The sequence below is a fragment of the Lynx canadensis genome, chromosome E1 (genome assembly GCF_007474595.2).
Source record: "Lynx canadensis isolate LIC74 chromosome E1, mLynCan4.pri.v2, whole genome shotgun sequence".
Lineage (NCBI taxonomy): Eukaryota > Metazoa > Chordata > Mammalia > Carnivora > Felidae > Lynx > Lynx canadensis.
The window spans coordinates 54,916,660-54,944,342 of NC_044316.2; the positions used below are offsets into that span (position 1 = coordinate 54,916,660).

Here is a 27,683-nt window from a genome sequence, read left to right on the forward strand (position 1 = left end):
GGGCGGTGGGGGGTTGGCCGCCGCGGAGGGGTGGCAGGTGGTGGGCGGGGGCCCAGCGTCTCCCCACACACGAACGCTGGGGCTGCCTCCCCACAACCCACCTCCTCAGGCCTGGTTTTCCTTCTGGGTCTGAGAGGGAGTGGGGGGCCAAAGAGGGGCACCGTTGCCGACTCTTTTCCATCCCCGTGCTCTCCGACAGGTGTTCTACCCCCGGGAAAACTTCAGCCATCCCTACTGCCTCCGGCTCCTCTGTGAGCAGGTGAGGGCCCGGGCCACCTGCAACACGGACAGACAGACTGCTCCTGCGTCTGGGCCAGGTTACCGTCAGTGCAAGAGGCAGGAGAGCAGCAGTACTAATGGGGCAGGTGCTGTGTTTCGAGCCCTGCCTTTATTTAACATCCCTAAGAGCAAGGACCACTACTAGCCTGTAAGGAGGATGCAAAATCAAGCGTATATAGCCCCCAACATGGGCTCCGGCACCCGGCAGACGCTCCCCGATGCTTCTTTGCCACCGCCGAGTGCTCCCAGGACCCTAGCTCTTCCCCCAAATTCCAGAGCGGCCTCCCCCGGGTTCTGTTCCTTCAGGGGGAATTTATCTCAGGTGACCGAGGAACAGCAGCCCGCTCACGCAGGCGGCCGTGGGGAGGCGAGTGGGAGCTCCAGGTGGAGGTGGCCCTGGGCTCAGAAGTCCCACGTCCCTCCCTGCTCCACCCATGCCCACGGGGCTCTTTAGCTTTTCCTCCGCGTGTGGCTGCTTCCACGGTGAGCTCTGGCTTTGGGATCTGGTGGTGACCACTTGGCTCTGCCCCCCAGATCCTGAGGGACACCTTTGCTGAGTCCTGCATCCGGATCTCCCAGGATGAGCGGCACAAAATGAGAGAGCTACTGGGTAGGGTCCAGGGACCCTGGAGTTGGGGAGCTGAAGAGCGGGGGGGGGGGGGGGGAGAAAACTCTGGGGTCCCCCTGTGAAGGAGCCTGAGGACAGTCTGGGGCCGTTCCTGCCCACAGGAGACCTGGAGGTGGGCCTAGATTCGCTCAGTACCACCGAGGACAACGTCAAGAAGCGCATCGTGGTGGCCGCTCGGGACAACTGGGCCAATTATTTCTCCCGAATCTTCCCTGTCTCGGTCAGGGAGGCTGAACGTAGGGCTGGGGATGGCAGTACCACAATCTGGCTCCTAGCGTGGCCTGCGTGGGCCTTTGTGGCAGGGATGAGAGCTGGGGGTGGGGTGGGCACAATGGAAGGACCCCCCGGGGCATCTTGGATGGCGGTGGGGAACCGGGAGCCTGTCACCTTCCTTCCGGGCAGGGTGAAAGTAGCAATGACGTGCAGCTGCTGGGCGTGTCCCACCGGGGGCTGAGGCTGCTCAAGGTGACCCAAGGCCCCGGCGTCCACCTCAACCAGCTGAAGACTCTCTGCTCATACAGGTGAACCTGGGCCGGGGGCGGCGCTGTGGATGGCCCCCGGGGTGAGAGGGCTCCCGGCTCATGCCTCCACCCGTGCACAGCTTTGCCGAGGTGCTGGGCGTGGAGTGCCTGGGCAGCTCCACTCTGGAGCTGTCACTAAAGGCTGAGCAGCTGGTGTTGCACACGGCCCGGGCAGGTGCCATCAAGGCCACGATCGAGCTGTTCCTGAGTGAGCTCAAGAAGGCAAGCGCAAGCTGGGCAGCGGGCTGGGTGGGGGCAGGGGCTGGTCAGCGGAGCTCCCTCAAGCCGCCAGGGGTCCTCGGAACTCTGGAGCGCCGGGTGGCGGGCGAGGCCAACAGGGGGAGCAGGTGAGGCGGGCAGGACCGGGGCCACAGGCAGCCTGGCTCCCTTACCTGCCCGCCCTCTTGCCTGCAGGACTCTGGCTATGTCATCGCCCTGCGAAGCTACATCACCGATGACCACAGCCTCCTCAGCTTCCACCGTGGGGACCTCATCAAGCTGCTGCCAGTGGCCGCTCTGGAGCCCGGTATCCTCGGGGGGCAAGCAGGGTGGCTGGCTCAGGGAGGGCAGCCCCTGGCAGAGCCTCTGAGGGGCAGAGGGGCCAGGCGGGTGAGCCACCATCCTTGGGTGCCTTCCAGGCTGGCAGTTCGGCTCCACCGGGGGCCGTTCTGGACTCTTTCCCGCCAACATGGTTCAGCCAGCTGCTGCTCCAGACTTTTCCTTTTCGCCGGAGAGGAGCGGCCGGCACATGAGTCAGCTGCAGCACGGAGAGCCGGGGCTGGCTCGGTGGGAGAGGGCCACGGAGGTGAGGAAGACTGGGGGGAGGCGGCGGGGGGAAGGCGAGGCCTGACTAGGAGTCGAGGAAGCAAAGGGCTTGATTGCCCCTGAGTGGCCAGGTCCAGCTGCCGCCTGGCAGGTGGTGCTCGGTCTGATGCTGCCCCTCTGCCCTCTCCCAATTTCTTGCCTGGTCTCCTCAGCAAGGCTGTGGGCTCCTTGCGGGCAGGGCCTGGGCCGTATGGCCTTTGTGTTCCCTCGCAGCGTTGGAGTGGTCCCCTAGAAGATGCTCAGTAAACACCTCTTGACCCTCCTGGTGGTGTGCTCCCTCCAGCTGCTCTCCCTGGGTTGGGCTGGGTGGGGGCTGGGCATGGCCTCTGGACAGGCCCGTGGGCACTCGGGTGGCATGAGACGCCCTGTGTTCCCAGCGCCATGCCCACCCCCGGAGCCGGACACACAGTGACAACTCCGAGGCCACCAGCTCGACCCACTCTGCGGCCTACCTCTCTCTGTCCACGGAATCCCACAACTACACCATGCAGGAATTTGCCCTGAACCACTTCCGGAAGCCTCAGACCTTGTGAGTGCCCCGGGCCCACCCTTCTGCTTGCCCATCCTCAGTCTCCCTGAAGTAGGCCTTCCTGCTCAGAGCCACCAGGCCCGTGCTTTTAGCACTCTCCCTACACAGCCTGCGATGGGGGGGGGGGGGGGGGGGCAAGCAAGCAGGGCTGTCTTCCCCTCTGCCCCCTCAGGCTGGACCAGACACATGGAGATGCTAAGAAGGCCATGGCCAGCCTGGTGCAATACACCAAGGTGAGGGGGATAGGTGGGGAGGAGTCGGGCCAGCGGATCTGCCCTCTGGCCCCCACAGACCCCCAACCCAGTCTCTTTGGCCGCAGGCTCCCATACAAGAATCGCTCATCAGCCTCAGTGATGAGGATGCCAACAGGCAGGCTGTGGAAAGCTTCCAGGGTGAGTGGCCACAGCATCCTGTGTCCCCATATCCGTGGTGCCTTGGACCCAGGTGCCAGGTCTCCTTCCCTCCTCGAGTTTGTCGACTCAGGGAAGCTCACTGGTGGTTACTGTACCTCAGAGCCCTCACCTCCTTCTACACACACCCAAGGAGTGGTGGGTGTCGTGTACGGTCTGGACAGACAGGCCGCACCATGTCCAGCTGGCTCTGGGCCGTATGCAGCCACAGGTGCCCACGGCACCCCTCTCTCTCAGAGCCCTGTCTCCTCATCGCTGATGTGGAGATTGCTCTGCTCTGCCTGGCTCCCGTGCATTTTCGAGAGCAAGGCAGGAGACGATGGGGAAAGCCCTGTCTGGTGACAGGAGCCAGGGCCAGGCCCCCCACCCAGCTCACCAGCTTCTCCTCCTGCCTGCAGTTCTGATGCAGTTCATGCAGGACCAGCCCAAGCCCCGGGGCAAGAATGAGTCGGAGCTCCTTTACGAGCTGCTGAGGGTAAGCAAAAGCTTGTGTGCCGAAAGCCGGTTGGGGGTGGGGGGCGGGTACCATGTGCCCAAGGGTCTGTTCCGGTCTTCATGCCCGGGCCTGAGTGAGTTCCCCTTTCCCTTGGCCACTAGTCTTTCAAATGATCCAAAATTTACTGAGTCCCCATTACATGCTGGGGGGGCATGGTCGTGAACCAAGCAGGCCAGGTCCTCGCAGAGCTTACAATCTGGTGAAAGAGGACAGTCGCAAAACCATGACACAATGTATCCAAGAGTTCAAAGTGCTGTGGGGAATGACACAGCAGGGAAGGGGCTGCTACAATGCAGAGGCTTGGTGACAAGGTGACACCGGAGCAGCGATCTGAGGGAAGCCGGGGAGAGAGGCACGTGTGCATCCGGGCAACACATGCAGGCGGAGAGAGGGGCAGGGGTGACGGTCCTGATCAGGGCGAGTCTCTAGCACCAGCAAGGCCAGCATGGCTGGAGCCCAGCGAGCCAGGTCAGGGTGGAGGATAAGGCCTGGGAGGGGTGGCAGGTCCAGGTCATGGCAGGCCATCGTAGGCTATTACTGGCACTCTGATTTCTCAAGAGGAGGGGCACTCGAGGAGGTTGCAGAGGGACTGGCTTACACTTTGAGATGGCTCTGGCTGTTTGCCACCCCTCCCAGGGGGGTGTAAGGGCCAGAGGAGGTTATGGCCACGATCACCAGGTGAGGGCGGTGCTGCTGGCTGAGCCCACAGGTAGCAGCAGAGGGGAAAATGCTCAGAGCAACAGGGTTTGCTATGAATTATATGTGGGGTGTGACAGAGAGGGGCCAAGGGTGTCACCGAGGCCCTGGGCAGAGCAGTGACCATCTTCAATACGAAGGCCCGAGGGAGGAGCAGATCTGGGCTGGTGCAGGAATGTTTTGGGCATGTGAAATCTGGGGTCCACTCTTCCAAGCAGGGGGCCTGGGTTCAAGGGAGAGGTTTAGGCTGGAGGCAGGCACCAGCAGACAGCAGGTGGGAGCAGCTGAGATCATCAGGACACGTAGACAGAGGCCCGAGGGCACGGTGTTCCCTAGAGGTCAAGGATAAGGGGAGCCAGCAGAGAAGACAGGGCCGAGCATAGCCCATAAGCAGACGAAAACAGTGATTTAGAAAGTGACCACTCGGACACAAGCTGTGACAAAGACCAAGAGCTGGCCGCCTGCCCGTGGCCGTTAGCAGGATTTCTTCCTGACTTTAGACCCCATGCCACCCTGCCCCCACAGCTGTGTCGGGAGGAGAACCTCAGGGATGAGATTTACTGCCAAGTCATCAAACAGGTCACAGGACACCCTCAGCAGTGAGTATGCTGAGCCAGGGGGAGCAGGGAGGACAGCCCGGTGCTGAGGCCGGGATCTGGCCAGCCTGAAGCCCAGGCTCTCTGCCCTGCAGGGAACACTGTGCTCGTGGCTGGAGCTTCCTCAGCCTCCTCGCAGGCTTCTTCCCCCCGTCAACCACGCTGATGCCCTATGTGACCAAGTTTCTGCAGGACTCAGGCCCAAGCCAAGGTGCCTATGGGAGGGACTTCCAGCCTGGGGTCTCAACAGCTTGGCGAGGGGTTTGGAGATGCCTGTGACCCCAGCCTGCTTCCCCTCTGCAGAGCTGGCCCAGAAAAGCCAGGAGCACCTCCAGCACACAGTCAAATATGGGGGGCGCCGGCGGCTGCCCTCTCCGGGTGAAATTCAGGCTTTCCTGGTACTGGGGGGGAGGGGGGTACAGGTGGCTGGGCATCTTGGGACTCCCTGGTGGGGGATACGAAGTTGGGGCCTCTGGCCACTGGAAGACTGACCCTGCAATCTGTCTTGGCAGAAAGGGCAAGCAGTCCGCCCGCTTCTCATTCACTTGCCAGGGGGTCTGGATTACAAAACCAGTATCCAGACTTTCACGGTGAGCATGGGGCTGCTGAGGAAGAAGGGCTGGAGGAGATGGGAAAGCTGTGGCATCGGGACCGCCCCCCCCAAGTCCCCTGCCCCCCCCATGGCCCTGTCTCTGTGCCCAGGTGGCAGCAGAAGTGCTGGAGGAGCTGTGCCGGCAGATGGGCATCACTGACCCCCAGGAAATGCAGGAATTTGCCCTCTTCCTCATCAAAAAGGAAGGTGAGCGGGGCGCCTGGGTGGCTCAGTCGGTTGAGCGGCCGACTTCGGTTCAGGTCACGATCTCACGGTCTGTGAGTTCGAGCCCCGCGTCGGGCTCTATGCTGACAGCTCGGAGCCTGGAGCCTGTTTCCGATTCTGTGTCTCCCTCTCTCTGACCCTCCCCCGTTCATGCTCTCTGTCTCAAAAATAAATAAACGTTAAAAAAAAAAAATTTTAAAAAAGGAAGGTGAGACCCTTGCCTGGGGAGAAATCGGGGGGGGGGGGGGCAGGCTGGATTCCAGGAGGTGGCTTACCTGCCAGCTGTGTGCCCGTGAGTGAGGCAGGTCCCCACGCTGGGGCTGGCAGGCCTGCGGGCAGGGTTGACCCTGGACAGCAGGGCAAGCTGTGGACCTGGGTTCCCCACTCAGGCGAGCTGGTGAGGCCCCTGTGGCCCCACGAGTACCTCAACAGCGTGTTGGATCAGGACGTGAGCCTACACAGCCGGCGGCTCAGCTGGGAGACCCAGCTGCACTTCGATCACCCCACCTACATCACCACCCACTACAAGCAGGTCAGCTGCCACCCCTGGCCCCCACCCAGCCCCGGGCAGCAACTTGCAAGCGAGCCCCTGCCGGGGTGAGGGACCTCCAAGCCTCCCTCCCCCGAAGAAGAGATGGTGACAGGACCGAGCTTGAGCCCCAGGAGCCACCACCGAGTGGGGGCTTTGAGGCACAGCTGTCCCCTCCCCTCACTGCTGTCCCTCCTCAGGTGCTGCGGGACTATCTCCAGGGGAAGCTGTTGGTCAGTCCCCAGGCAAACGCCCAACTGGCCAGGCTGGCCGCCCTGCAGCACCGCAGCCAGACCCAAGAGGACCGGCTGTCAGAGTGAGTGTGAGGGTGGCCCCACACCTCCCGTCACCCCTCGTCCCTGCCGGTGCCGAGGCCCACCTCAGCATGCACCCAAGGTCCTCTCCTTCGGCCCCCCACCCAGTCCTCCAAGGTCAAGGCCGCTCAACTTGCACCTTCCTGGCCTCAGTGTGATGGGCCTGGAGTAGTGGAGGCTGTGTACACCTGACTTCCCCATCCCAAGCTCCTCAAGGGCAGGGCCCAGACGTCATTCGTTAAGACCGGATTCCCAGCCTCACCTGCCTGTAGTAGCCTTGCTCGCTTATTTAGCACCTGCTGTATACCCAGCCTCGACTGACCAGTCTGTGTCGTAGGCAAGACCTGTTGGCTTACTTGCCAAAGCCGCTGCAACGGTTGGTGAGCACGTCAACCATAAAGAACCTGGTGGAACAGGAGTTGAGGTGGATGCAAGCATGCAGCTCCCAAGAAGCACAGATCAGCTTCATTGGTGGGTCTGGGGCCCTGGGGGTTGCGAGGGCCGGAGCAGGAGACCGTGAAGGGAAGGGGTGAAGGTGCAGGGCAGCTTCTCTACCTGCCCTGCCTCGCTCATCCAACCTGGAGGCCGTCGGGCAGGTCCCAGGGCCACAGTGACCAGAACTGCTCTCCCGGCCCCTCCCTTCCCAGAGGCTGTGAGCCAGCTGCCCCTCTTTGGCTACACCGTCTATGTGGTGTTGCGGGTCAGTCAGCTGGCCCTGCCCGGACCCAGCCTCCTGGGACTCAACCGCCAGCACCTCATCCTCATGGACCCCAGCTCCCAGGTGGGCCAGGCTCCCGCCCCGATGCTGGCCTGAGCACCTTGCGCCACTCTCCCACCATCCACGGTGACCCCTCCCCTGAGAGGGTCCAAGCTCTGCTGTCTCTACTGCCCCCAGAAACTGTACTGCTCCGTCGCCCTGAAGGACCTGCAGAGACTCCACCTGCTGAGCCCCCTGGAGAGCGATGGGCCCCCTGGCCTGGAACTCAACTACGGCTCTGCCGACAACCCCCAGACCATCTGGTTTGAGCTGGTGAAGGTGAGCGGCCAGGGCCTCCGATGACATCCTGGGAAGGCAGCACACGCGTGACCCAGGCCTGGCGTGGGGTGGGGGTGCAGAGCGGGGAGCCGTGTCCTCATGTGCCTGTGCCCCGGCAGGCCCAGGAGCTGAAGCACACCATCGCCTTCCTGAAGGACAGCGGCACTGCTTCCAACTAACGGCTGGCCTCACCCAAGAAGAGGGGGAGAGGGGAGGAGACGAGGAAGGGGCCCCTCCCACATCCAAGTCTGACTGGGAGGGTCTCCCTTGGGTGCCATCAGGCCATTTTGGTTTGGACTCCACTCCCCCACCCCTGGCTGTTCTGGAACCTCCCACAGCACGGAGCTCCTGGCCCACGTGGCGGCCATGAGGCAGGAGCTACTACGGTGACATCAACTGGGAAAGAGAGTAGCAAGACTCCCCCCTGGGGGTTCCCGGAGTGGGGGCTGCAGGAACTCGCTTGGGCAGCTGATGCTGCCTACCCTGGGGGAGATGCCCGTATGGCGCCAGGCCCTGGCTCAACACCAGAACGATCCCAGGCCTGGGAGAAGCAAATGCTGAGGAAATAAAACTCCCAAGAGAAAAAGGCTGTGTTTGTGTTTGGCGGGGGAGGGGTGTCAAAACCAACAGGACTTTTATTTCTCAGGTACGTCTCAGTCCGGCCCGGCCTTCCTGACCAGGAACTGAGCAGAGCGCAGGGCGCGGAGGCTGCCCTTCTCCTGAGCTCTGCACCCAGGGCCAGCCTGGAAGCTGGCCTCGCAAGGGAAGGGGGGAGTGGCCCAGGACCTGAAGGGGCCAACACCTCAGACGGGTGGGCTTCACCCTGGCTTACAACCTGTTAAGAACAAGAGGTGGAGGGACCACGCCTTCCTCCTGTTCCCCTGGCAGCAGCGACACCGCCCCACTACCTCCTAACCTGGGGATCTGGCTCAGAAAACCCAGCCAAGAGAGGAAGGGAGGCTAGGAGGAAGAAGACCTCAGATTTTGCAAGCAGAAAGGTGGCTGGCCTCTGGCCTCCGACCTTGATTTAGGAGGCATCTGGGGCCATCTCCAAAGCAAGCATGGTTGGAGGGGGGAGGGACCCTGAGCAAAGAGGATGCTCCTGATGGCTGCGGGCTTTCCACCTTCCCATTCCTGAGCGAGGCCCAGGTTGGCCCCCGGTTGAGGCCGGAGGAGCACTCTGGCCCTAGTGGGCAGCAGCCGGTCATCTCTGTGGGTCACACAGGCCGTGCCAATCAGCTTCACTCTCGCACCGGGCCCGGCCATGGAAAAACTGCTTGATGAAATGCTGGGCCTCTTCCTTTACTACAGATTTGAGAAGAGGAACATGAGGGCCAGTCCCCTCCCCACCACCGAGCCCCGCAAATGCTCCCTGGCCTGGTGATGCAGGCACTCACCGCTCTTTCCGGGAGGAGTCTTCTGAGTCAGCGAGTGCGAGAGGTGGCGGGCGAAGGCTTTAAACAATTCCTGGAGGCGGAAGGTGACAGGAGCAAAGGGTGCAGACCCCTGCCCTGCCCCCACCAGTGGCCCATAGCCATGACCCAAGGGCAAGGCGGACCCAGGGAAGCAGGCAGCTGGCCTTAGGACCTAGCCTGCTTCCGCCCCGCTTTGTCCTGGCTACAGGTAGGACCTGTCCTGCGCCCAGGTATCCCAGGCCCAGGAGAGGGCAGAATCCACCCACCTACCCTACCTTGGATGCAAACTTGCCCTCCTTGTAGAAAGGGGTCAAGCATTTGACCACAACATTTGCAGCCTCTTTGAGGGAGATGCCAGGGACTGGGAGAGGACAGGAGCCTTGGGCTGTAGGGTTCAAGGTGTTCTGATCGCTGGCTGAGATGCTGTCTTCAGCTTCAGCTAAGATGGAGGCGTTGGCTGAGAGGCAAGGCCTCTTCTGAGCCTGGTTCTCTAGGCTCTCCTGTGCAGGACCCAAATGGAGCATCACTCTCGGGCTCCCTGTCACGGCCCCTCCCCTCCTTCTGGAAAACTGGGCCTCAGCATCTGCTGGCTCCCTCCAGCCCAGCCCATCTAACTCTGGGATGTAAAAAGAGGGAATTTTCCCCAAATCCCTAATCGGGAGAACAGAGCAGACACCAGCCTGGTCTATAGGCCTCCTCCCCTGTGGCCTCATCCCTGTCAGTACCTGCTGGGTTCTGGGCCGCTTGCCCGTGTGTGTCTCCTTTGTGGGGGTGGGCTGGCCTTCAGGGGACCCCTGGTTTCTGGGTGGGCAGGACCTGGCCAGGGAGGAGAGCAGGCGTCAAGGGCTCCAGGCACCAGCTGCACCCTCAGCTCAGCTGGCCCAGCAGAGCACACCCTGGCCAGGGCTTCAGAGATCCAGTTAGCAAAAGAGATTCCAAAGAATTTCAGAACTATCAGAGCCCTTACCTTGACCTCTCACTGGTGCACTCCTTGGTCTGGGGGGATGCAGCCAAACACCCCAGGGCTCCATCCTCCCCTGCACACTTCTCTGGGACTGCTGGGGGTCCCCGCATTCCCTCACGGGAAAGGCTGGCACCTCCTGTCCCTGGTGCTGAGGTGAGGGGAGACGGGCTCTTGGCCCTTTGGCAGAAGCGGACGATGTTCTGAGAATCTTTGAGGGCTGCTGCGGCTAGGAGCTGTTGCTTCTTGCTGGCCCGGGCCTTGGCAAGGGGACCGCCCTTAGAGGGACTTGTCGCCTTCCTCTCAGGGGAGGACCCCCCACAATGAGCACTGCTTCCAGGGGCCTCTCCTCTGGGCCTCGGGAGGCACTCACTGCAGTCCTCACTCTGGAGGCCGCGGGGCTGGCTGGGGAGCTCCCGCTCACCTCCCAGCACAGGCTGGGGGGCTTGCTTCTCAGCCCGCGTCTTCTCCATCAGCTCAGTGGCCGTCTGGAATGGGCAGGAGCCTTTGGGAAAACCAGCTCCCACTCGCTTGGGTTTCAGCTGTGAAGAAGAGGAGAGAGGGTTCTGACCACCAGGTCCTCGAGGACACTCACGGGCTAGTCTGGAATGGCTCTTGGGAGCGGAGGAGGGAGAAACCAGGCAGGACACTGCTAGGGGGTCAGGCTGATGAGAGAAGATCTGTGGGGGCTGCAGAGGTACAGCTGGGAGGGCAGGGAGGCTGGAGGGCCTGCCCCAGGGTGCCTAGGGCCGGGGCTACGGCGCCCAGAGAGGGCCAGTGGCCATACTGTGGCTGAGGACAAGGGGAAGTGATGCCTTTCCCAGACCCAGGTTTGGGGTGGATGCCAGGACACCACTCACCGAGTACACTTGGGAGGCCGGCCGGATGTCATACTCGGTGGGCTCTGGGGGCTGGGCCTGGGCATTGTGACTTCTGGTGTCGCCTCCCACGTCATAGAGCTGCCCCTCCTTGGAGGCTCTGTGGATCTCGGCCACCTGAGTCATGGACAGGTTGGGATGCCGTGGCACCCACTAGCTCCTGAAAGCCCCAACCCAGGCTTTCCACAGGTGGGATTCTGGGGCCTGTGGCTGAAGGTCACTGGACACTGGACAAGTTCTAGTCCTCAAGGGGTTGGCTAGAAACATCTTCAGCTGGCAAAGACGGGAGGTCAGGCTCCCCTGTGTATGTGGCTGCCTTGCAGGGGGCAGGCAGACAGCCTGGGAAGGTAGAGGGGCTGCCTCTCCCACCCTAGCCCATAAGCATACCCTGCCTGGGCCCACCTTCTTTAGCACGCTGGCCTTGTACAGGTTGGCCACCTTGGCATTTCGGAACATCTCATATTCCAGCTCCACAGCCCTGGGCTGGAGATCGGGTCTGAGGGTAAGAATAAGCATAAGGCGTCAGGGGGGCCTGAGCCCTCTCTCTGTTGAGCTCCTGCTGGATTCCATCTGGGGACCCTGGAGATGGCTTCACGGCCTGGTGGGACTGGCCTTGGGCACAGGGATTCCAACCCGGACTCTGGGCACCCTGTGGCTTACTGCCCTTCAGCAGGCGCTAGCAGCCCCTTAGTCCTAGCTAAGCCTGCCCCCTGGTGGGGCGGTGAGACCTGCTGCCACTGGGAGCAGGATGCGTCACGATCCGGGGAGGGGGTACCCAAGTAAGCCAGGAGGGCTGGGGGCTCTTGTGGTCTGCAAAGGAACAAGGGCTCGGAGAAGCCTCCTAGGCCTCCGTGACCTGAGACACTCACCCATCGGCGGTCCCTGTGACCTGGCGATTACTGCTCAGAGCCTCTTCCAGAAGCCCCAGGCAGTGCTCACGGGCCTACACAGGGGAAGGAATTTTGTCACTCAAGCCTTAAGATTGGGGGAGGAGTCTGGGGGACAGAGTTGCCCACCTCTTACCTTCACAGTGAGCCTGGGGATCTTCTTGCTGGAAGCCTCTTTCAGGGGACAGTCCTCATCTGTGGGGAAGAGGGGTGGGTCACTGCACTCTACTTTCTGCTTTGTGGAGTCCCCAGCCCACCGTGAGGCATCTACACCCTGGGAACAGCCCCAAAGTCCCTGAGGACACTTCGGTACTGACCTGGAGGTACGAAGTCTTCTATCTTGGGGTCTTTGCCCTGGAAGGTGACATGAAGGGCCTATGAGGCATCTTGCTTGGCTGCAGGATGGCCCCCCATCCAGCACCAGGGTAGGGGCCGAAAGAGTGTGAACGGGGGGCCACTGGAGACCCCATCAGGCCCCCATCCCCTTCACCTTGCGTAGGCTCATCTGTCTTTGGTAGAAGAGATTCCATTCCCGCTTGTGGGCCTCGTCTCTGCCCTCGTCCCCACTGCCTCCAGACCCTTCGTCATACCTAGGGGACAGACTAGGCGTGAGCAGCCCTGGGCCTGGGCTCTGCCCTCCTGTCATGCCTCTCTAGCGGGGCACTGGTTGTCTCCGAGAGCCTGGCCTCCAGCAGCAGCATCAAGCTCCTGGCTCCACCACGGCCCCCAGGGGCAAGGGGTGAACTACGACATTGGGGCGCCTCTGGTCTGGCCTTGGCACGAGGAGGAGAATGCCAGCCTATCTGCAGTGGGTTGGGGGCCCCTGACTCCACGGCCCCTCACCTGCTGAAGCCCCCATAGCCCCGGCGGCCTCCCTCATACAGCTCAGGGTCAAAGCCATTCCCCTGGGAAGGCCCGATGCAAGTCTTGCTCCAGCTGCTTCTGTGCTCCAAGGCTTCCAGCTGCTTCCGCAGGGCCACAGGGTTCCGGCAGTGGTCACAGCCCTTGGTGCAGGCAGGAGGCGCATCCCCAAAGTACTTGGCGATGGCAGCATGGCGGCACCTGACAGAGGCAGCACAACAGAGGCAAGGGGTGAGGGACCCAGACAGGCCAGTGTTCACTCGCCCGCTCCCTAAACTCTGTCTGAGGAGCGCTACGTGCTGGGCACCACACTCAGCATCTCGTACGCCTCCTCTTGTGCGAGCCTGACAAGCAAGGCACCATTTAGTTGCCCATTTTACGGATGAGGACAATGAGGTGAAGTGTTCCCAAGGTCGTATAACATATGGGGGAATCCGGAGAAGACAGGGTGGGACCCCCACTCCGTCCTGCTTCTCTATGGCTTCCTCCCCTCGGTCCCGGCCTCCCGCTCTGTGCTCTGTCCTCTGTCCTCTGGCAGTGGGGTGCCCCGGGAATAGCTCCAGCTCTGGGTACAGATGCTGACTCTGCTGCTGAGGCTGCCTCCTTAGGGAAAGCATTTGACTTCCCAAAGCCTACACGTCCTTGGCTGTGAGACGCGCAGGAGCGCCGGCTCCATGGCCGGGGCGTGGGGCGTGGTGCCTGGCACACACAACAAGGGTTCTTTTTAGCACCTTCACCCTTGCCCGGAGGTGGGGGAGGGAGGGACCAGCACGAGGTAGCCCTACCCCAGCCTCAGCACTCGGCTCTGCCATCTCTTGACGGCCTCTTCCTTGTCCCCAAGAAGACTGTGCGTGCGTACGCAGTCTTGGGCCGGGGGACCGCCCAAGAGCTGGAACCAGCAGCACTGAGAGCTGCCAGCGTATGCTGGTCGCTGCTGAGGGCAATGGGAGACCAGCCTTGGCAGGAGTCTCGTCACATCGCCTGGCGCCTCAACTCCACTGCCACGGCCCCGCTGCTGGGGTACCAGACTCCAGCTGTCTCTGACTCCCAGGAGGGGGGCACAGTTGGTCCTTGAGACAGGTGCAGAGGCCCCCAGGGTGGGGGGTAGGGTGCAGATCTAATCACGGCCCTTGCAAAGGGCCAGTCTTGCCACAGGAATGTAGCAGGAGGTGGGAGAGCACGAGAGATTGGGCAGCAGAGGCAGGGCTGTCCAGGCGCCATGTCCCGAGGATAAGAATAGGTGGTGTCACCCTCCGGCCAGAATGCCTCTCGATGTGAGCACCGCAAGAAACACTTTGAGGAGCTGAGACCCTAAGGGACAGGCAACAGGAATGAGAGCTGATGTTACACAGATCCTAGGAAGTGGGGTCTGGCTGCCTTGTTTAGAGAAGGCAGCTTTGAAGGCAGCAGATGGCAAGGAGGCCCAGGCAGCCACCAGGGGGCACTGTTCCTGCCACTCCTAAAACCAACATGCGACTCCTTCCACTGCTAGTCTGTGCATCTGCACAGTGGCCGCCTGTCCAGCCTCTGGGAGGCTCCGGCACCCAAGTGGTGTGGCTATACGGTTGGCTTCCTTCCCCCCCCCCCCCACCCTCCCTCAAGCCCAGACTCACTGGGGTTTTGTGCTCACACTCAAAGGGCTCCATTGAGAGCTCACAGATGCGGGCTGGGGTCAGCTCCTGTCCTGCTCCTGTCCTGCTCCGGGCACAGCCTGGTCTGCTGGGGTGGCACAACCAACCAAATGTCAAAGGGCCCTGCCAGCCACTGAGCTCTGGAGCCGGTCCCTGACGGCCAGGGCCAGGAATGAAGAGACAGCCCCAGCACTCTTTGGAAAGAAGGACATCGGCAGTGTCCTCCCTCCTGGGGTGGTGGAGCACCAGACACTTCCCCCGGCAAGCAGGCCAGTCTCAAGTCACCCCTAACTTCCTCCCCAAGGGTCTGGCCTCGTGGGTGGTCCGGCAGCTCCCCCAACTATTTACTTCCTAGGAGGGGCCAGAGGGCAGGACCAGCCAGGGAGTCTCGAGAGAGACAGGTTGGCTGGTCAGGCGGATGGGCTCAAACCCCTCCTGAGGGTAGGGAGGGAGCCAAAGAACTTGAGCGCTGTGGGGCGTCCCTCCCTCCTCACTCCACGGCTCAGGTGGAGCCTCCCAGAGGGCATCTTTGCCAGGGAAAAAGAGAGCCGACCTCTTTTATCAGCTCTCCGCCCAGGCCCAGCCCACGACGGCTTAGCACACACCCGCCAGGAGGGAGAGGAGAGGAAGAGGAGGCACAGAAGAGACGGGTTCGCCCTTGCAGACCTCCCAGGGGCAGGGCAGCCACAGAGGAGTCTGAAGCCACCCTCGGAGGTCCCAGCAGGGATTCACTCGGCTGGGCAGGGGCAGCGGTGGCACTGGCTCCCCTGCTTCAGTGGCCGCCCCTTGTAATTTGACACTTGGATCTCCAGGACGACCAACAACAAAAAAGCTGAGGCCGAGACAGCAGCTGGCTGTCAGCAGCCAGGAGCTCCACTCCTCTGAGGAAGGCGCCCAGCAGCGGGTCAGGAAAGAGGCATCCGAGAAGGAAGGAAGAGGTGGTGGCCGGGCGAAGCCAGGCAAGGGAGGCTGCCGGGCTCCCCAGCATCCGCGGTTGCCCCTCAACCCAACACCTGAGCTCCCAGGTGAGTGGTGCCGGCCACAGATTTTGGGCGAGGGGGCCAGCCAGGGCCCCCTGCCCCAAGGGTGGAGAGCCACAATCTAGCACGATCACAGGGGCTCGTGGGGGTGCACTCGGTCAGTCTCCAGACAGCCCCGTTTCAATCTGGGCTCTCCCTTCTTTTGTGGGGACCCAGCACTGGAGGGACACAGGCTGAGGCTGCAGCTCTCTGCTCAGAGTGCTTTCCTCCCTGCTTGCTGAGCAGGCAGAGGGGCCCCGAGTGCCTGCTTACTCTGCAAGTTAGTTTAAGCTTTTTCTATTCAGGGGGCTTAAACAGGGATTTGGCTGTCCTGGCCTGGGAGAGAAGGGCTGTCTGCTCTCTGGGCCTCCCTTTTTCCCAGGATCAAGGCAGAGCCCTCTGTCCCTGCTTTCTCCCAGCGGAGGAGGCTCAGGGCAGGGTCTGCCCCACCACTTCGTGCCCCTCAGGATGTGGCAGGACCCACAGCAGCTCTGCCCATCTGTGTCCTGCATCAGAGTGGCAGCTGCCACCCCTTGAGAGGGGCTTGGCCCGCTCATTGCCAGGTGTTCCTAGCTCAGAGCCAAGCCTGGGTGCTCCTCCCTGGGTCCATTTAGAATCCCACGACCCCCCAGGTCTCTCCAAATGCTGTGCCAGAAGCATGAGGGCCTGACCCTGAACCCAAGGTGGGGTGTGGGAGGAGGCGATGGTGAAACTGAGGCCAGTGAAGGACGCACCCGGTATGTGGCCCTGTGACACGCCATTGGAATGCTGACCCCAGCATGGCTCTCCAGCAGCCCCGGGAGCAGCCCCCTTGGGCAGGGCCCCATGAACGGAGGCTGCCTGCTCCTCCTGCCTTCTTGTCCTCACACTAGGGCTAAAGTCTCCCTTCCCCGCCCCCCAGATGTTTCCCCCAAAGCAAACAAACTAGTATCTACTAGGAAAGAAAAACAACAATCCAGGGAAAAGTGGAAACCAAGAATCAGTCCAAGTGTTCTTGGCTCAGCAGAGTCTGTGAGATTTGGCCTGAGTCGGTGGCTGGAGAGGCTAATGCCCTGCAAAGACGGCCATGCAAGGCAGAGAGGGGACAGGCGCTGGCCTGTGTTGGAGGCAGCAGACAGGACTGGGTGAGGGACGGGCACAGTGGTGAGCCCAGGGCTACCCCTGCTGGCTCTGATCTGTAAGACGGCCCAGGCAGGCGTGCGGGCGGGGATCAGAGTCCCTGCGGCCACAGGACATACGTGGATGGGGTCCCCAGAACCCAGGCCCTGAGCTGGAACGGGAGGGTGATACCTAGCTTCTGGGGCTACGGGAACCATCGCTAGCAGCCGGAGGTGCCTCCTCCGGTCCTGGAAAGCAGGACTGCTCTGGGTTCAAGCAGCTACTTCCCACAGCAACTTGGAGCCAAGGCAGGAAAGGGCATCGTCTGAAGGCCTGATGCGGTCAGTGCACAGTGGACACCTCTGCCTTGCTGGTCAGGCCCCCAGACGCCGAAAATCTGCCACAACCGTCAGTTTGCCTCGTGACAGCTGTTTCTCAAACAAGACAATGCCCTGTGGAGCAAGGGTGGCTACAACTTTCCATGACAAAATGACAGGGGCAGAGCAAGAAACCCTTGGGGCCCTGAGCCATCGATACACCACTTATCAGTCACAAACACACCCGCCTGCCGCCTGTTCTCTTCCACAAGGGGCCTCTGGAGTTGAAGTATCAGTTTTGCAAGGAGGAAACAGGGAAGCTTCAGTACCAAATGGCAGTTGTCCGGCCTGCAGGTCACCCGCGTGCCCTGTCACAAGGCTCCCTGTGGCAGGAGATGCCACACAAAGGAATGTCTTCTGGTCCCTCCAGCCCCTCCAGCCTTCATCTCTGCCTGGCTCACTTTCCCTCCTCCACTGGCTGCCATTCCAGCCACAGAGCACCCTTCACAGGCTCCAGGAAGGGCCACGCAGGCAGCCAAGGTTGCTCTCTCTTCCCGGGGCCGTGGGAAGTCACTTGCTTGGCTGCCTCTGACCAAAGTACTCCAGAGCACAGGGCCGGCAGGGACTAGGATTTCCCTGATTCACAGGCAGGAAGTACAGTTTTGGAAGGAGTCTGGCAGAGCGAGACAGACCAGAAAGATATATACAATATCAGTATATACGTACTGATACGTACAATTATCAGTACCCCTCTGGGCTTCCCTGCCTTCCTCCCTCCAAACCTGGGAAAGTAAAAGAGATAAGAGGCAGCCAGCCTCAGAGCACCCGCTTTCCCCAGACCACAGCTGGGAACACTTACTCCCTACAGGGCAATGGCCAAGGAACATGCTGCAGGGTCACCTGACGACTGCTGGTTATATTGGGCACCAGGCGTCAGGCACCCCCTGGGCCTCGCTTTAAATAGCCCACTGGGAAGAGCGCCTGGGACCTGCTGGAATGTGCCTCCTCCCTCTTAGGAGCACAAGGCCCCTCCAGCTCCCACGGTCCCCACTAAGGCTTCTTCTGCTCAAGCCCAAGCTGGAAATGGCAAAACATCAACTGGAAAACAAAGGGCGTTCCCCTTCAGCCTTTGGGGCAGAACATCAGTGCCCAGTGGCTCCATTCCAGTTCACAGACGGACGGAAGCAGTGGGCAGCCCTGGGTGAGACCCCAGGGCTGGTACAGCTTGCCAATTCAGCTCACCAGAGGCGCCCTGGGCGCAGAAGCATGATGCCATCTGTCCGCAGCCATACGGCCTGCCTCTGTGTGGACGGGCACTCCTCCCGGAGCGGGGCCTGGGCCCCTGGGTATGACTGCAGCATCCCCACTACACAACACCCGGAGGATGGCCGACTTCAGAGCCGAAGCTTCTGATCGACAAAGGCCACCTTTCCCGTACAGCAGAGCAACCTCGGCTCCACCTGCCTCCCCCCTGCTCTGGAGATCACACCCCTCAGACCGACAGGGTCCCCACACCACTTCTCGCTCACAAGCGGAGGCCTCCCCTCTATAACCCCTCCCCGGGGCTTTGGATGTGGAAGCACAAGTGACAAAGCTCCCGCTGCCCGCTGGCCTCCGCCCGCTTCCTCTTTCAAGGAGTCTCTGCTGCTACATTAGGCAATGCAGGCACGGGGCCAAACAGGCTGAAAAAGCCAGACCAAGTGTAGACGGGGAGGAGAAGAGGAGCCCAACTCCTGAGCCCTGTGCAGACTCTCCCCCAGGGCCTTGGCTGGCACTTCTGTTCCCTCCTCCAGGAATGCGGAGGAATATTCTCCTGGAAACGGGAAGTGGATGAGCAGAGAGGCTCCAGAACGAGAGGGGACTGCCCTCCTTGTGCAAGCCAGCTTCGTCGGTCAAAGAAGGGGGGCGCTGTTCAGTGTGACCAGAGAAGAGGGGCACCATGCTCGGGAAGGAGTTTGGTGAACCTGAGACAGACACGTGCCATCTGTCCCTTTGGCAACAAGTCACATGTGGTTCCCAAAGAACAGGTGTGGCCCTGGCCTCGTGAGTGATGTGCCTGAATAAAAACAGTGCCCCAGACTCCTGAGCGTGGAATGGGGCTGATCGTGCAGAGCACACCTGTGCTCAAAGAGTTCCGGGGCCCTCGTCCCTGCACTGGGCCCACCGCGAGGGCAGTGTCCTCAGAAAGCTGCTCCGTGGGCTGACTTGACCTTGCGAGCCACAGAGCAGGCTGCCTGAGACAGGTCTCCATCAAGAGACAGCATGGGGAAGTAGGGGGAGCCTGGCTAGGCCCCCATCCTGCTGTGCCACCTCAGAGGAATCACTGTTTCCCATATGTAAAGGGAGGCAGGAATGAATGACGCATGGGATTCTAGGATCTCTTGCCTCTTTGTATACTTGAAAACTGGGATCTTGATCGCCTTTACAGAAATGCGCTAACCCCGGGATGGGGCATAAGAGAAGATAGAAGGCTCTACCAGGAGACTCCCACTTCTGACAGGAAGCCCTCTAATCCTCCATGGACCCATCATCTGCCGGCTACCCCCAACACTGCTTAAAATACAGCTCCCATCTCCAGCTTGCCCCCTCCCGCCCCCCCACCTTCCTTTACCTTACACACCACAAATATCCTGGGAATGAAAGACACAGACGAAACTCCCCAAGGTGTTTGGGGAGGGTCTTTGACAGTGTACAGGGTGGGGGTGTGACTGTCCCCAAAGGCTTCCTGTGGTGGCCAGACCCCCCCTCTCCACAGACACACACCGCAAGAGGGGAAGCCCACCTGCTGGGCACAAACGTGTGCCAGGATCTGTGCTTCCTGCCGCTGTGCTTCCGGGTGTCAATCCTCCCAACGGCCTTGAAGGATGGCTATCTCATCTTATGTAAGATGAGGAAAAGAAACAGACTCAAAGAGACAAAGTGACGCGTCCACGTCATGAAAGCAGAAAGGGGCAGGCATTCAAATCCAGGATGATCCAATGTTCCACGGGGTGCAGGCGACCTTGTGGAAGAGGAGACATAGGAGGCACATGCCAGCTGCCATCCAGGTCCGGAAGGACTATGAGGCAGAAGGTGGGCTAGAAGCATCCTGTGTGACCACAGGCAGGACCAACGAGGTCAGGAGGGGGTTCCACCTTCCAACGATCAGCACTGCTCCGAGGAGGAACAGGGCAAGCTGCCGTAGCAGATGGGGCTCCCCATCTCACCCGGAGGGGGCTCAAGCAAAGGCTGCACACCAGAGGGAGTGCAGAGAGCCAGGTACAGGGTAGGGGGTTCAAGCAGATGACCTTCAAAGCAGTTCTAAGACAGCTATACTGTGGCGATAGTACCAGGAGTGACCAGCTTCCAAAACTGCAGTCATCTCGGAAGAACCTGCCTGGCTAAGGCCCAGGACAAGGCGGCAGTAATTAGATCCTGAGGTCTGGCACAAGACCTCGGCCACCTGTTACGCTCCCTTGGATTAGAGCTGCCTTGGTGAACAAGTTCAGGCTGGGTTGGCACCAGGCTGTCCCTGGTCCATCCCTGAAGAGGCACTGGCTCCCTCATGCCCACAGGGGAGGCAGAAGGGGAAAGAAACTCCTGATGTACAGCTGGCCCAACTCACAGACTCAGCCTGGACCTTCACCGTCAGCCTATTGGGCACCCTTAGACAGGAAGAGGCTCTCAGTCATCACCTGGAAGGCTGAGTTGCTACATACCTGGGGTGAGGGTGGGGACACAAGGGACTCTCCTGGTCAGGCCAGAGGAGCAGGTCTGAGCCAGCAGAGGAGGGCCTGGTAAACCAGCCATGGGATGTGTGATCCCGTCCCGAGAGGCCTCCTTGGGGAAAAACTGCAGGGTACACAGCATCATCTCTGCCTCTTCAAAGAATACCATATGAGTAAAGAAACTGAGCTGGTGGGAGAAGTGGAGGGCCCTGGAGGGGCTCAGACCACCTCCCCCAGTTAGTTCTCACCCAGCTGACCCCTGCCAGGAGCCCCATGTGCCCACTCGAGGAAAAGCCTGACTCCTTCTGCCCCACATATGATGAAAGGCAAGAGCACCAGGCTGGAATCCTAAAGCCCGGTCTCCCCACTGGGAACCCAGGGGAGGCACCAAAGTCCTGAAGGACCCAGGAGTCACCAGGGGAGCCGTGCCAGCCCAAGGCGCTCAGCAAACCCAGGAGTAGGACAGTGAAGCCACCCCACCTCGAGGTCGGAAACCTTGGCCAACCGTGGCCAGCTGGCAGGCCTCTCCTGTGTCTGGCAGTGCCACGCAGCCTCCGGCGGCAGGGCCTCAGGCTCCCTGCCATCACCAGCCTCCCTCAGTCCGGGTGGTGCCAGGTGGGTGGGGGCTGAGGGCCGCCACTGGGTGGAGGGCCCTGATGGCTCCCTCCCCAGTCATGAGCCACCAGGGGTACAGGGGTGAGACCCGACTAACTCGTTCCACTGGCTGCAGGTGGGTGGGGACTCCCAGCCCCGTCCCGGTGAGGCCTGGCAGGAGCCCGGCAGGAGCCCGATGCACCATGGCAGCCGCCAACTTTGTGCAGGAGATGCGCTCCATGGGCGAGAAGCTGCTGCTCAAGCTGCAGAAGCTGCCCCAGGCCGAGCCTGTGGAGATCGCGGCCTTCTCGGTCATCCTCCTTTTCACAGGTAAGCTGAGGCTCTCACGTTCTCCCCAGCGCCGCTGGTTCTTCCTGGCATCCGGGAAAGGTGAGACCACAGTGCTGGCCAGAGCGCTGGCCGAGGTGGCCGGGTGTCCCCCAGACAGAGGAGAGGCAGATGTCCCTGGGGGGGAGCCAGAGGATTTCCCGAATCCTTGACAATTTGCTGATGGGGTGCAGAGGCAACCCCAAATCCCAACCAGGGGTGAAGGGAGAGAAGCTCAGGGCAGCAGAGGCGGCATGACAGGGAGGTCAGTGCCTAGTGGCTGGCACGGGGACAGTCGACACCTCTTGCCAGACTCTCAAGTATTTCTGACGAAGCCAGATCTCTGGCTAAAGGCCCTTCCCACACACCTCTGGAGGGCTTTGTTTAGAAGTAAGGCGTATGTTCTTTGTCTTCCCTGCCTGAGCTTCCCGTGCTCTCTGCTTCTCTCTCCTAACCCCCCAGCCACCGTGCTGGTGCTGCTGCTGATCGCCTGCTGCTGCTGCTGCAGGGACTGCTGCTGCCCTGAGCGCAGAGGCAGGAAGGTCCAAGTGCGGCCCATGAGCCCATCGTGAGGGACAGAGACGAGGAGGAGAAGCTGGAGAGGAAGCTGCCGAGCCATGATCCCACGTACCAGCCTGGCCCCAGCCCTGGCCCTGCCCGGGAACCCGACACCTGCAGCCTTATCAAGGAAACAAGGGCTGGTACGGCCACCAAACTCTCACCTGCCAGTGAATACTGGGTGCCAAGGAGGAGTCACCTGTTTAAAACCTGAGGAAACAAAAACTGGGGATTCTTTCCCAACTCGCACTTTCTAACAAAACACAGAAGTGGGGGCCCCATACCTGGAAGGAGAACAGCCTGCAGCGGTGGGGAGCCAGCCCAGAGGAGCAGGCCAACCAGAGGGGCTCTGTGCAACAGCTGCTGGACCCCAAGCTTCCCACCGGAGGGGAGCACGTCAGTATTCTATTCCGGTATTTGCCCGTTTCTATCTCAGTAAAAGCTTTCTGGTTGTGTTTCTGCGGCGCCAGACTCCCTGGCCTGGGCTCTGTGCTTCTGAAGGGCAAGGTGCCAGAATTCCAGGGGTGTGGCCAGTGACTGTCCTTGCCAGGCCTCTATTCTCCCCGTGCCCACGAACGCTGGAAAAACACAGGCAGGAATGCCACGCAAGAGGGAACCAGGGGAAGGAGAGGGTGAAAATCCATCAGCACTGGCTGCTACCAAACTCTGGCTACAGGTGCCCCCTCTACAGTGATGGGGCAGCGTTTGCCCAGGTGCTAGGCTCAGAAACGCCACTCAACAGCTTCGGCTGCCATTTACTTTAGCCTGAACACCCCACACCCACAGGCTCAGGCCCCTGGGTCTTTCCAAACTGCTAGAGTAAGAGAAGTCAGGCCCCTACTATTGCCTGCATATATATATATATATTGCCTGCATATATATATAACCTGCATCCCAACCCCTCTGTCCTTTCCCCCATTGTGTCCCAGGCTGTCTGGCCCCAAATCCTCACCCTGCCATTCACCAGCTGCATGAACATAGGTTAGTGACTCGACCTCCCAGAGCCACGTTTCCTCCCCTGTGGGTCGCAGCCAATCCCGGTAGCTGCCTCCTCGGGTGAGCTTATGAGGATAAACTAAGGTGACCTATAGGGAGCGCTTGGCACGGCACGGAGCATATCCTAGTCCTTATCTGCTCCTCTAAACAAGAGGGGCATGGACCCCAGGAATTAGGGTAGGGGAGGCAGAAAGCTCCCGTAGTACCTCCCCCTCCTTCCGCAGAGAGGTCTGCAGTTTTTACATGCCTCCGTCATCTTGCCCTGCCAGCCCGTGCTCTGGCTGCCTAGGGGCACGGCCCCGTCTACCCAAAAACCAGGGAGCGGAGAGGGAGATGCCAGGCTCTGCCCCTGCCCCTCCCCCCATCTCCAGCTGGCAGGCAGGTGAGAGAAACTGGCTGGCTGGTTTCACTTCCTGGTGTCCACTGACTTGTCTGACGGGTTTGGTTTAGGTTGAAGAAGCAGAGAGGAAGTTCTTCCATACAAAAGAAAAGAAATTCAAGAACCGGCTGTACCCTCCACCCCACACCACCCTACAAGAAGGGGATTCAGAATCACAATGATACCGTTGATAATGATGATGATGAAGGTGGTGGTGAGGATCAAGTGAGTGGAAATTTACTGAGGGCTTCTGTGTGCTCCCCCACCACCTGAAGTGTTTTCATGCAGGTGATTCCGTATAATCACCACAGCCTCAATGCCATAGATACCATCATTATCCCCATTTTGGAGATGAGGAAATTGAGCCCTAGCAACAATATGCAACTTGCCTAAGTTCAACCAGCTAAATACGGCAGAGCCAGCCTCTGGGCCCAGCCCAGCACAGCCCATCCAGCTGCAGAGCCCCTGCTCACCACACCGAGGGCCTGCAGTGCAGATAAGGCGCTGATCCCATTATCCTCCATCAACCAATCCTAGATCCCACACCCTAAAGTGTGCTAAAATCATCTCCCGGTGAGTGGGTGGAGCCCAAGAGGTAAGAGCTAGGGTGGGGCCCAACTAGGTCTCCCTCCCAGAAGAAAAACAGGGAAGGCGGGAGGGACTAGATGGGAAACCACTGCCCTTTTCAGTCCAGGCACCAATAGCTTAACAGCTGAGTCCAAATACGATGGATCCCAGTAGGCATCAAACTGGTTCACGCTGAGCCCTGCCACTAATGGCTCCCCACAGCAGTCCTGGGCAGGTTTCCATCCCATTCGGCTCAACAAACCACATCTGTTCCAGAGTGACAGCAGCCTGGCACCCTCCCAGCAGAGGTCTTCTCGGAAAGAGAGGCATGGAGAGGAAGCAGCAATCTTCCCATTGTGGGAAAGGACAGAGAGGTATAGCCATGGTGGCCACGGAACAGGAGGCCAGTAGGCTGTCTGAGCCCCAGAGAGCATCTGGCTATCACAGGTCTCCATTCCTGCCACCAGCCGCCCTGCAACGATCTCCCCTCGACGTCTGCCTGCGCTCACTGCCACACTGGTTTCCCAGCCTCTTCAGGCCTCCCCTCCACAGTAGTCTCTCAGTTCCTCCAAAGGTCTGCACTGGAGATCTGTGCATTTTACCGTCTGTATATTCTGCCTTATCAGAAACCACAGAACCGCCAGGGCAAGAATCTCATTAGCAAAAACTGGCAGAGAGCACATAAAACACTCTTCCCCTAAATCTGTTTTCTCAAGCATTAACATTTGAGAGCAACCTACAATAAAAAGTCTTGAGGACATATGTGCATGCCGGTAACACAAATCCAGACCACACAAAACGGAAGACAAATTAATTTTGTTCTTAAAGGTTCCTCACCCTCCTCGGGACCCGCTGCCTGCCATGAAACACTGCGTCCTAATCCTACCTCTCACGTAGTCCTCACATCTTGACCTAAACCTCACTCCTATAGGGTTTCCTTCAGCCCCCAGGTCAGGCTATGCCACATATACTCCAGCGCCCTCCACCTCTTTCCATATCGTTCCCTTTGTGATACTCATTTCCGTAGAATCTTCCGATCAGGGCCAGCAATTGACTGAGTTGGCTAAAGCAACTTCTGTGTACATGACACATACATTCCCCACACATCTCATTTTAAATAGAAACATATACATGCACATTCCTTGGCCAATCTTTTTGATGTAGGGCCAAGGTCTTTTCTCTGAGTGTGGGTTTGCCGGCCAGAGTTCCTAAATTGTCTATTTGCTAACTGTGGTTACTGTAAAGCAGAACAAGAACTTAAAGACATCCACAAAGAAATCGGAGTGTGAAATCCTGGATTTTTACAAAACGTTTCCATTTGTCTTGCCACATCTGTTTTGACAGAAATACTGAGTGATTCCAAAGTCATTCCAAGTGGTCAAATAGGTGCTTCTAGAAATAACGCTCTCCCTCCACTCCCTTTGAGGTGCAGCACAGAGCTTCAGAGTACAGACTGCAGCGGAGCTGAACAGCTCGGTTTAAATCCCAACACAGTTACTTCTTAGCCGTATGACCTTGGGCATGTTGCTTAACCTCTGTGCCTGTTCCCCAGCTGTAAAACTGGGGTTTCAACTATTACTGTTGCTCCATTTTCTTGTTTTATGTAATGTTAAATGCAATTATGTAATATCAATAACAAGTACAAATGCCACAAACAGGTTTGGGAACAAACTACTGACTCCTGACAAGCATCCAACTTAACTGAAGGAGGAAGTACGTGGGTGTGCTAGCGACCAGCCTGCTGGCTGGGAGCGCTCAGCAGTCAAAGGCATGAGTCAGTAAGTTTTAAGGAGGGAAACTCGAAGCATCAGGTAGGACCATGATAGGTAAAAAGGACTTTACTGAACTTCCTTATCATCTGTCTCCTCCAACCCTGGATGTACGTTAGAATCGCCTGGCAAGCTTTACAGAGACTGGGGCTCTGACGTGCCCAGACGGAAAGAAGTGGTACCAGGGAGGGCCTGGGCACAGGTTTTAGAAAAGCTCCCAGATGATTCTAATGAGCAAGGCTGAGGACCAGTGTGCTAGAACGGAAATCTGGGCAGGCAGGACCTGCCTCCCTTGGTTCACAACTGACACGCGGTACCTGCCGCAGTTCCTGGCCACACCAGGCACTTCAAGCCTATCTTTTATGGAATGAATGGTGGCTACCAGGTTCCCATTCCCACTTTCTAGCTGCCCATGCAGCAGCTGAGGTCATGCCTGGGAGGCCAGCAAAGGCACTAGGGAGAAATTAAGCCTCCAGGACCCTGGGGCCTTAATGGTGGTAAACACCTCCACAAAAAAACTCGCTCCAGGAGGCACCAGCCGGAGGCTTGTTAATCATTCACCAGCACCCTAGCACCGCAGGGAAAAGCCTGCGTGCGGCTCCAGCCCAGGGCTTCCCGGAGTCCTGGGCTTCCTGCGCTCTGGTGGGGGCCTCCCGGTCTACAGGTCAGCAGCTGGACAGAGAGGAGAGAGAGGCAGGACCCAGCCACGGGTGAGGCGGACAGTGGCTTGAGGCAAAGGTGCTGGATCCAGTCTCCTTCCCCACCCTACCCCAAGCCTGACTTCTCTGAGGACGCCAGAACATAGGTACCCTGAGCAACCCCCAAAACGACATCACAAAAGAACAGAACGCAGCTGAAGAGGTAAGTATGGAAGGCAGAGAAACACAGTTGCTAGGCAACAGGCCCTGGCCCACCTTTGTTCGCTCTGGTGACTGCGATGAGGTCTGATCAGGGACACTCGACAATGCCAATACCTTTTCCTCCCAAGAGTTGCTTCTTTGAGTCAGGGCGTGGCTCGGCCCCCAAAGTGCAGGGCCTGAAGGATTACCCTGATCGGCCCACTCTTAGGACACAGGAGTGTTAACAGCAGAATCAGGTAGTGACGCCTGTCTTCTCGCCATTACTCCCTCCAACTGGCTATTGGCCTGCAGCCTGCCGACTTTAGCTGTTTCAAGATTAGCTGGTTCTGTTTCCACCTGACTCCAAGGGAGTTTACCGAGGCCTCAGCTGGAGTCAGTCCACCCCTCAACTCCTATGCCGATCTCTCAAAATTCTCCCCAAATGTTTGGCAATTGAGGCAGGGAAAACAGCAAGGATCTGCAGCGGTGCATTTTAGGTCCTAGCTGAGTAAATCTCAGGGATGGTGAAGTTCTGGCTCACACCAGGGCTGTTCAAAATACAGAGGCAGTCTCTGGGAGAAGCCCCTGCACTCAAGGACTCTGTCCCCTCTTTTCCAGGTTCACATGGACAAACTGATGACAAAGCAGGACATCTGGAATGATGAGTTCTGGCAGAACCCCTGGGACCAGGGAGGCCTGGTAGTGATCATTTTATTCATCACCACGATCCTGTTTCTCATTGTGTTTGCCATTGTATTTGGTTTTCTCCCTCCGCTTGAGAACATCAACCAGTGTGAAGACTTGTGACCTGACTTTCTGGAGGCCAAGAAGGGGACCACCTGTTAGATACTCTCAAAACACCATGTACGTTTTCTTCAAAGCCTTTTCAGAGTCTGCAATTATACACTTTTATTAATGTAATTAATTAATTTGTTAACTAATATTATCTGATAAGTGCCTGCCTTCCCCACTGGACCGAACACCACAAAAGCAGGTGATGGGTTTCTGCTCACCATTGTATGCCCATATCCGATGTGCCTCACATACAGTCCATTTCAAACAATATTTGCTGGTTGAATAAATGAATGAATGAATAAACGAGCAAACAAATGGATGAACAGAAGGGTGCTGGGCTTTGGCTCCCCTAGACCACAGCCCCCAGATGGACAGAGCCCAATTCAACTGAGGCCTAAACACAAAGCTA

The 27,683-nt window shown here is 59.3% G+C and overlaps 4 protein-coding genes across 6 annotated transcripts in view; 3 read left to right on the forward strand and 1 right to left on the reverse strand.

The window, feature by feature from the left end:
• The window catches only part of MYO15B (myosin XVB), a 32,129-nt gene extending 24,266 nt beyond the window's left edge, over positions 1–7,863 (forward strand). Inside the window, exons 41-62 of the mRNA XM_032595716.1 lie at positions 200–259; positions 814–889; positions 1,009–1,127; positions 1,310–1,428; positions 1,509–1,650; positions 1,843–1,954; positions 2,067–2,233; positions 2,631–2,782; positions 2,955–3,015; positions 3,102–3,174; positions 3,591–3,667; positions 4,910–4,983; positions 5,076–5,191; positions 5,284–5,378; positions 5,493–5,570; positions 5,683–5,779; positions 6,187–6,329; positions 6,527–6,642; positions 6,978–7,111; positions 7,288–7,421; positions 7,536–7,676; positions 7,796–7,863. Coding sequence (XP_032451607.1) covers positions 200–259; positions 814–889; positions 1,009–1,127; positions 1,310–1,428; positions 1,509–1,650; positions 1,843–1,954; positions 2,067–2,233; positions 2,631–2,782; positions 2,955–3,015; positions 3,102–3,174; positions 3,591–3,667; positions 4,910–4,983; positions 5,076–5,191; positions 5,284–5,378; positions 5,493–5,570; positions 5,683–5,779; positions 6,187–6,329; positions 6,527–6,642; positions 6,978–7,111; positions 7,288–7,421; positions 7,536–7,676; positions 7,796–7,855 — 2,346 coding nt within the window. The 3' untranslated portion in view covers positions 7,856–7,863. The remainder of the gene's footprint in view (positions 1–199; positions 260–813; positions 890–1,008; positions 1,128–1,309; positions 1,429–1,508; positions 1,651–1,842; positions 1,955–2,066; positions 2,234–2,630; positions 2,783–2,954; positions 3,016–3,101; positions 3,175–3,590; positions 3,668–4,909; positions 4,984–5,075; positions 5,192–5,283; positions 5,379–5,492; positions 5,571–5,682; positions 5,780–6,186; positions 6,330–6,526; positions 6,643–6,977; positions 7,112–7,287; positions 7,422–7,535; positions 7,677–7,795) is intronic.
• A 402-nt stretch (positions 7,864–8,265) lies between these two features.
• The window catches only part of RECQL5 (RecQ like helicase 5), a 35,538-nt gene continuing 16,120 nt past the window's right edge, over positions 8,266–27,683 (reverse strand). Inside the window, exons 9-20 of the mRNA XM_030297036.1 lie at positions 12,661–12,879; positions 12,308–12,407; positions 12,135–12,171; positions 11,954–12,012; positions 11,800–11,873; positions 11,333–11,426; positions 10,913–11,047; positions 10,059–10,594; positions 9,817–9,907; positions 9,367–9,591; positions 9,074–9,143; positions 8,266–8,981 (exon numbers count right to left, since the gene is read on the reverse strand). Coding sequence (XP_030152896.1) covers positions 8,881–8,981; positions 9,074–9,143; positions 9,367–9,591; positions 9,817–9,907; positions 10,059–10,594; positions 10,913–11,047; positions 11,333–11,426; positions 11,800–11,873; positions 11,954–12,012; positions 12,135–12,171; positions 12,308–12,407; positions 12,661–12,879 — 1,741 coding nt within the window. The 3' untranslated portion in view covers positions 8,266–8,880. The remainder of the gene's footprint in view (positions 8,982–9,073; positions 9,144–9,366; positions 9,592–9,816; positions 9,908–10,058; positions 10,595–10,912; positions 11,048–11,332; positions 11,427–11,799; positions 11,874–11,953; positions 12,013–12,134; positions 12,172–12,307; positions 12,408–12,660; positions 12,880–27,683) is intronic.
• Positions 14,938–22,141, forward strand: SMIM5 (small integral membrane protein 5). The gene is made up of 3 exons (XM_030297042.1): positions 14,938–15,334; positions 21,181–21,374; positions 21,834–22,141. The coding sequence occupies exons 2-3, from the start codon at positions 21,248–21,250 to the stop codon at positions 21,941–21,943; spliced, it is 237 nt and encodes a 78-aa protein (XP_030152902.1). The 5' UTR covers positions 14,938–15,334; positions 21,181–21,247; the 3' UTR covers positions 21,944–22,141.
• On the forward strand, positions 21,297–27,572 carry SMIM6 (small integral membrane protein 6). 3 transcript variants are annotated; one of them, XM_030297046.1, is made up of 3 exons: positions 22,229–22,342; positions 23,376–23,529; positions 27,098–27,561. In XM_030297046.1, the coding sequence occupies exon 3, from the start codon at positions 27,104–27,106 to the stop codon at positions 27,284–27,286; it is 183 nt and encodes a 60-aa protein (XP_030152906.1). In that variant the 5' UTR covers positions 22,229–22,342; positions 23,376–23,529; positions 27,098–27,103; the 3' UTR covers positions 27,287–27,561. The 3 variants fall into 3 exon arrangements, with proteins under 3 accessions (XP_030152904.1, XP_030152906.1, XP_030152903.1); XM_030297044.1 differs by lacking the exons at positions 22,229–22,342; positions 23,376–23,529 and adding an exon at positions 21,297–21,374 and having other exon boundaries at positions 27,098–27,572; XM_030297043.1 differs by lacking the exons at positions 22,229–22,342; positions 23,376–23,529 and adding an exon at positions 26,377–26,501 and having other exon boundaries at positions 27,098–27,572.

Coding starts and splice junctions, on each gene's coding strand:
- SMIM5 (XM_030297042.1), top strand. CDS start 21,248: ATGGCAGCCGCCAACTTTGTGCAGGAGATGCGCTCCATGGGCGAGAAG. Junction 21,375..21,833: donor GGTCATCCTCCTTTTCACAG/GTAAGCTGAGGC, acceptor CTAACCCCCCAG/CCACCGTGCTGGTGCTGCTG.
- SMIM6 (XM_030297044.1), top strand. CDS start 27,104: ATGGACAAACTGATGACAAAGCAGGACATCTGGAATGATGAGTTCTGG.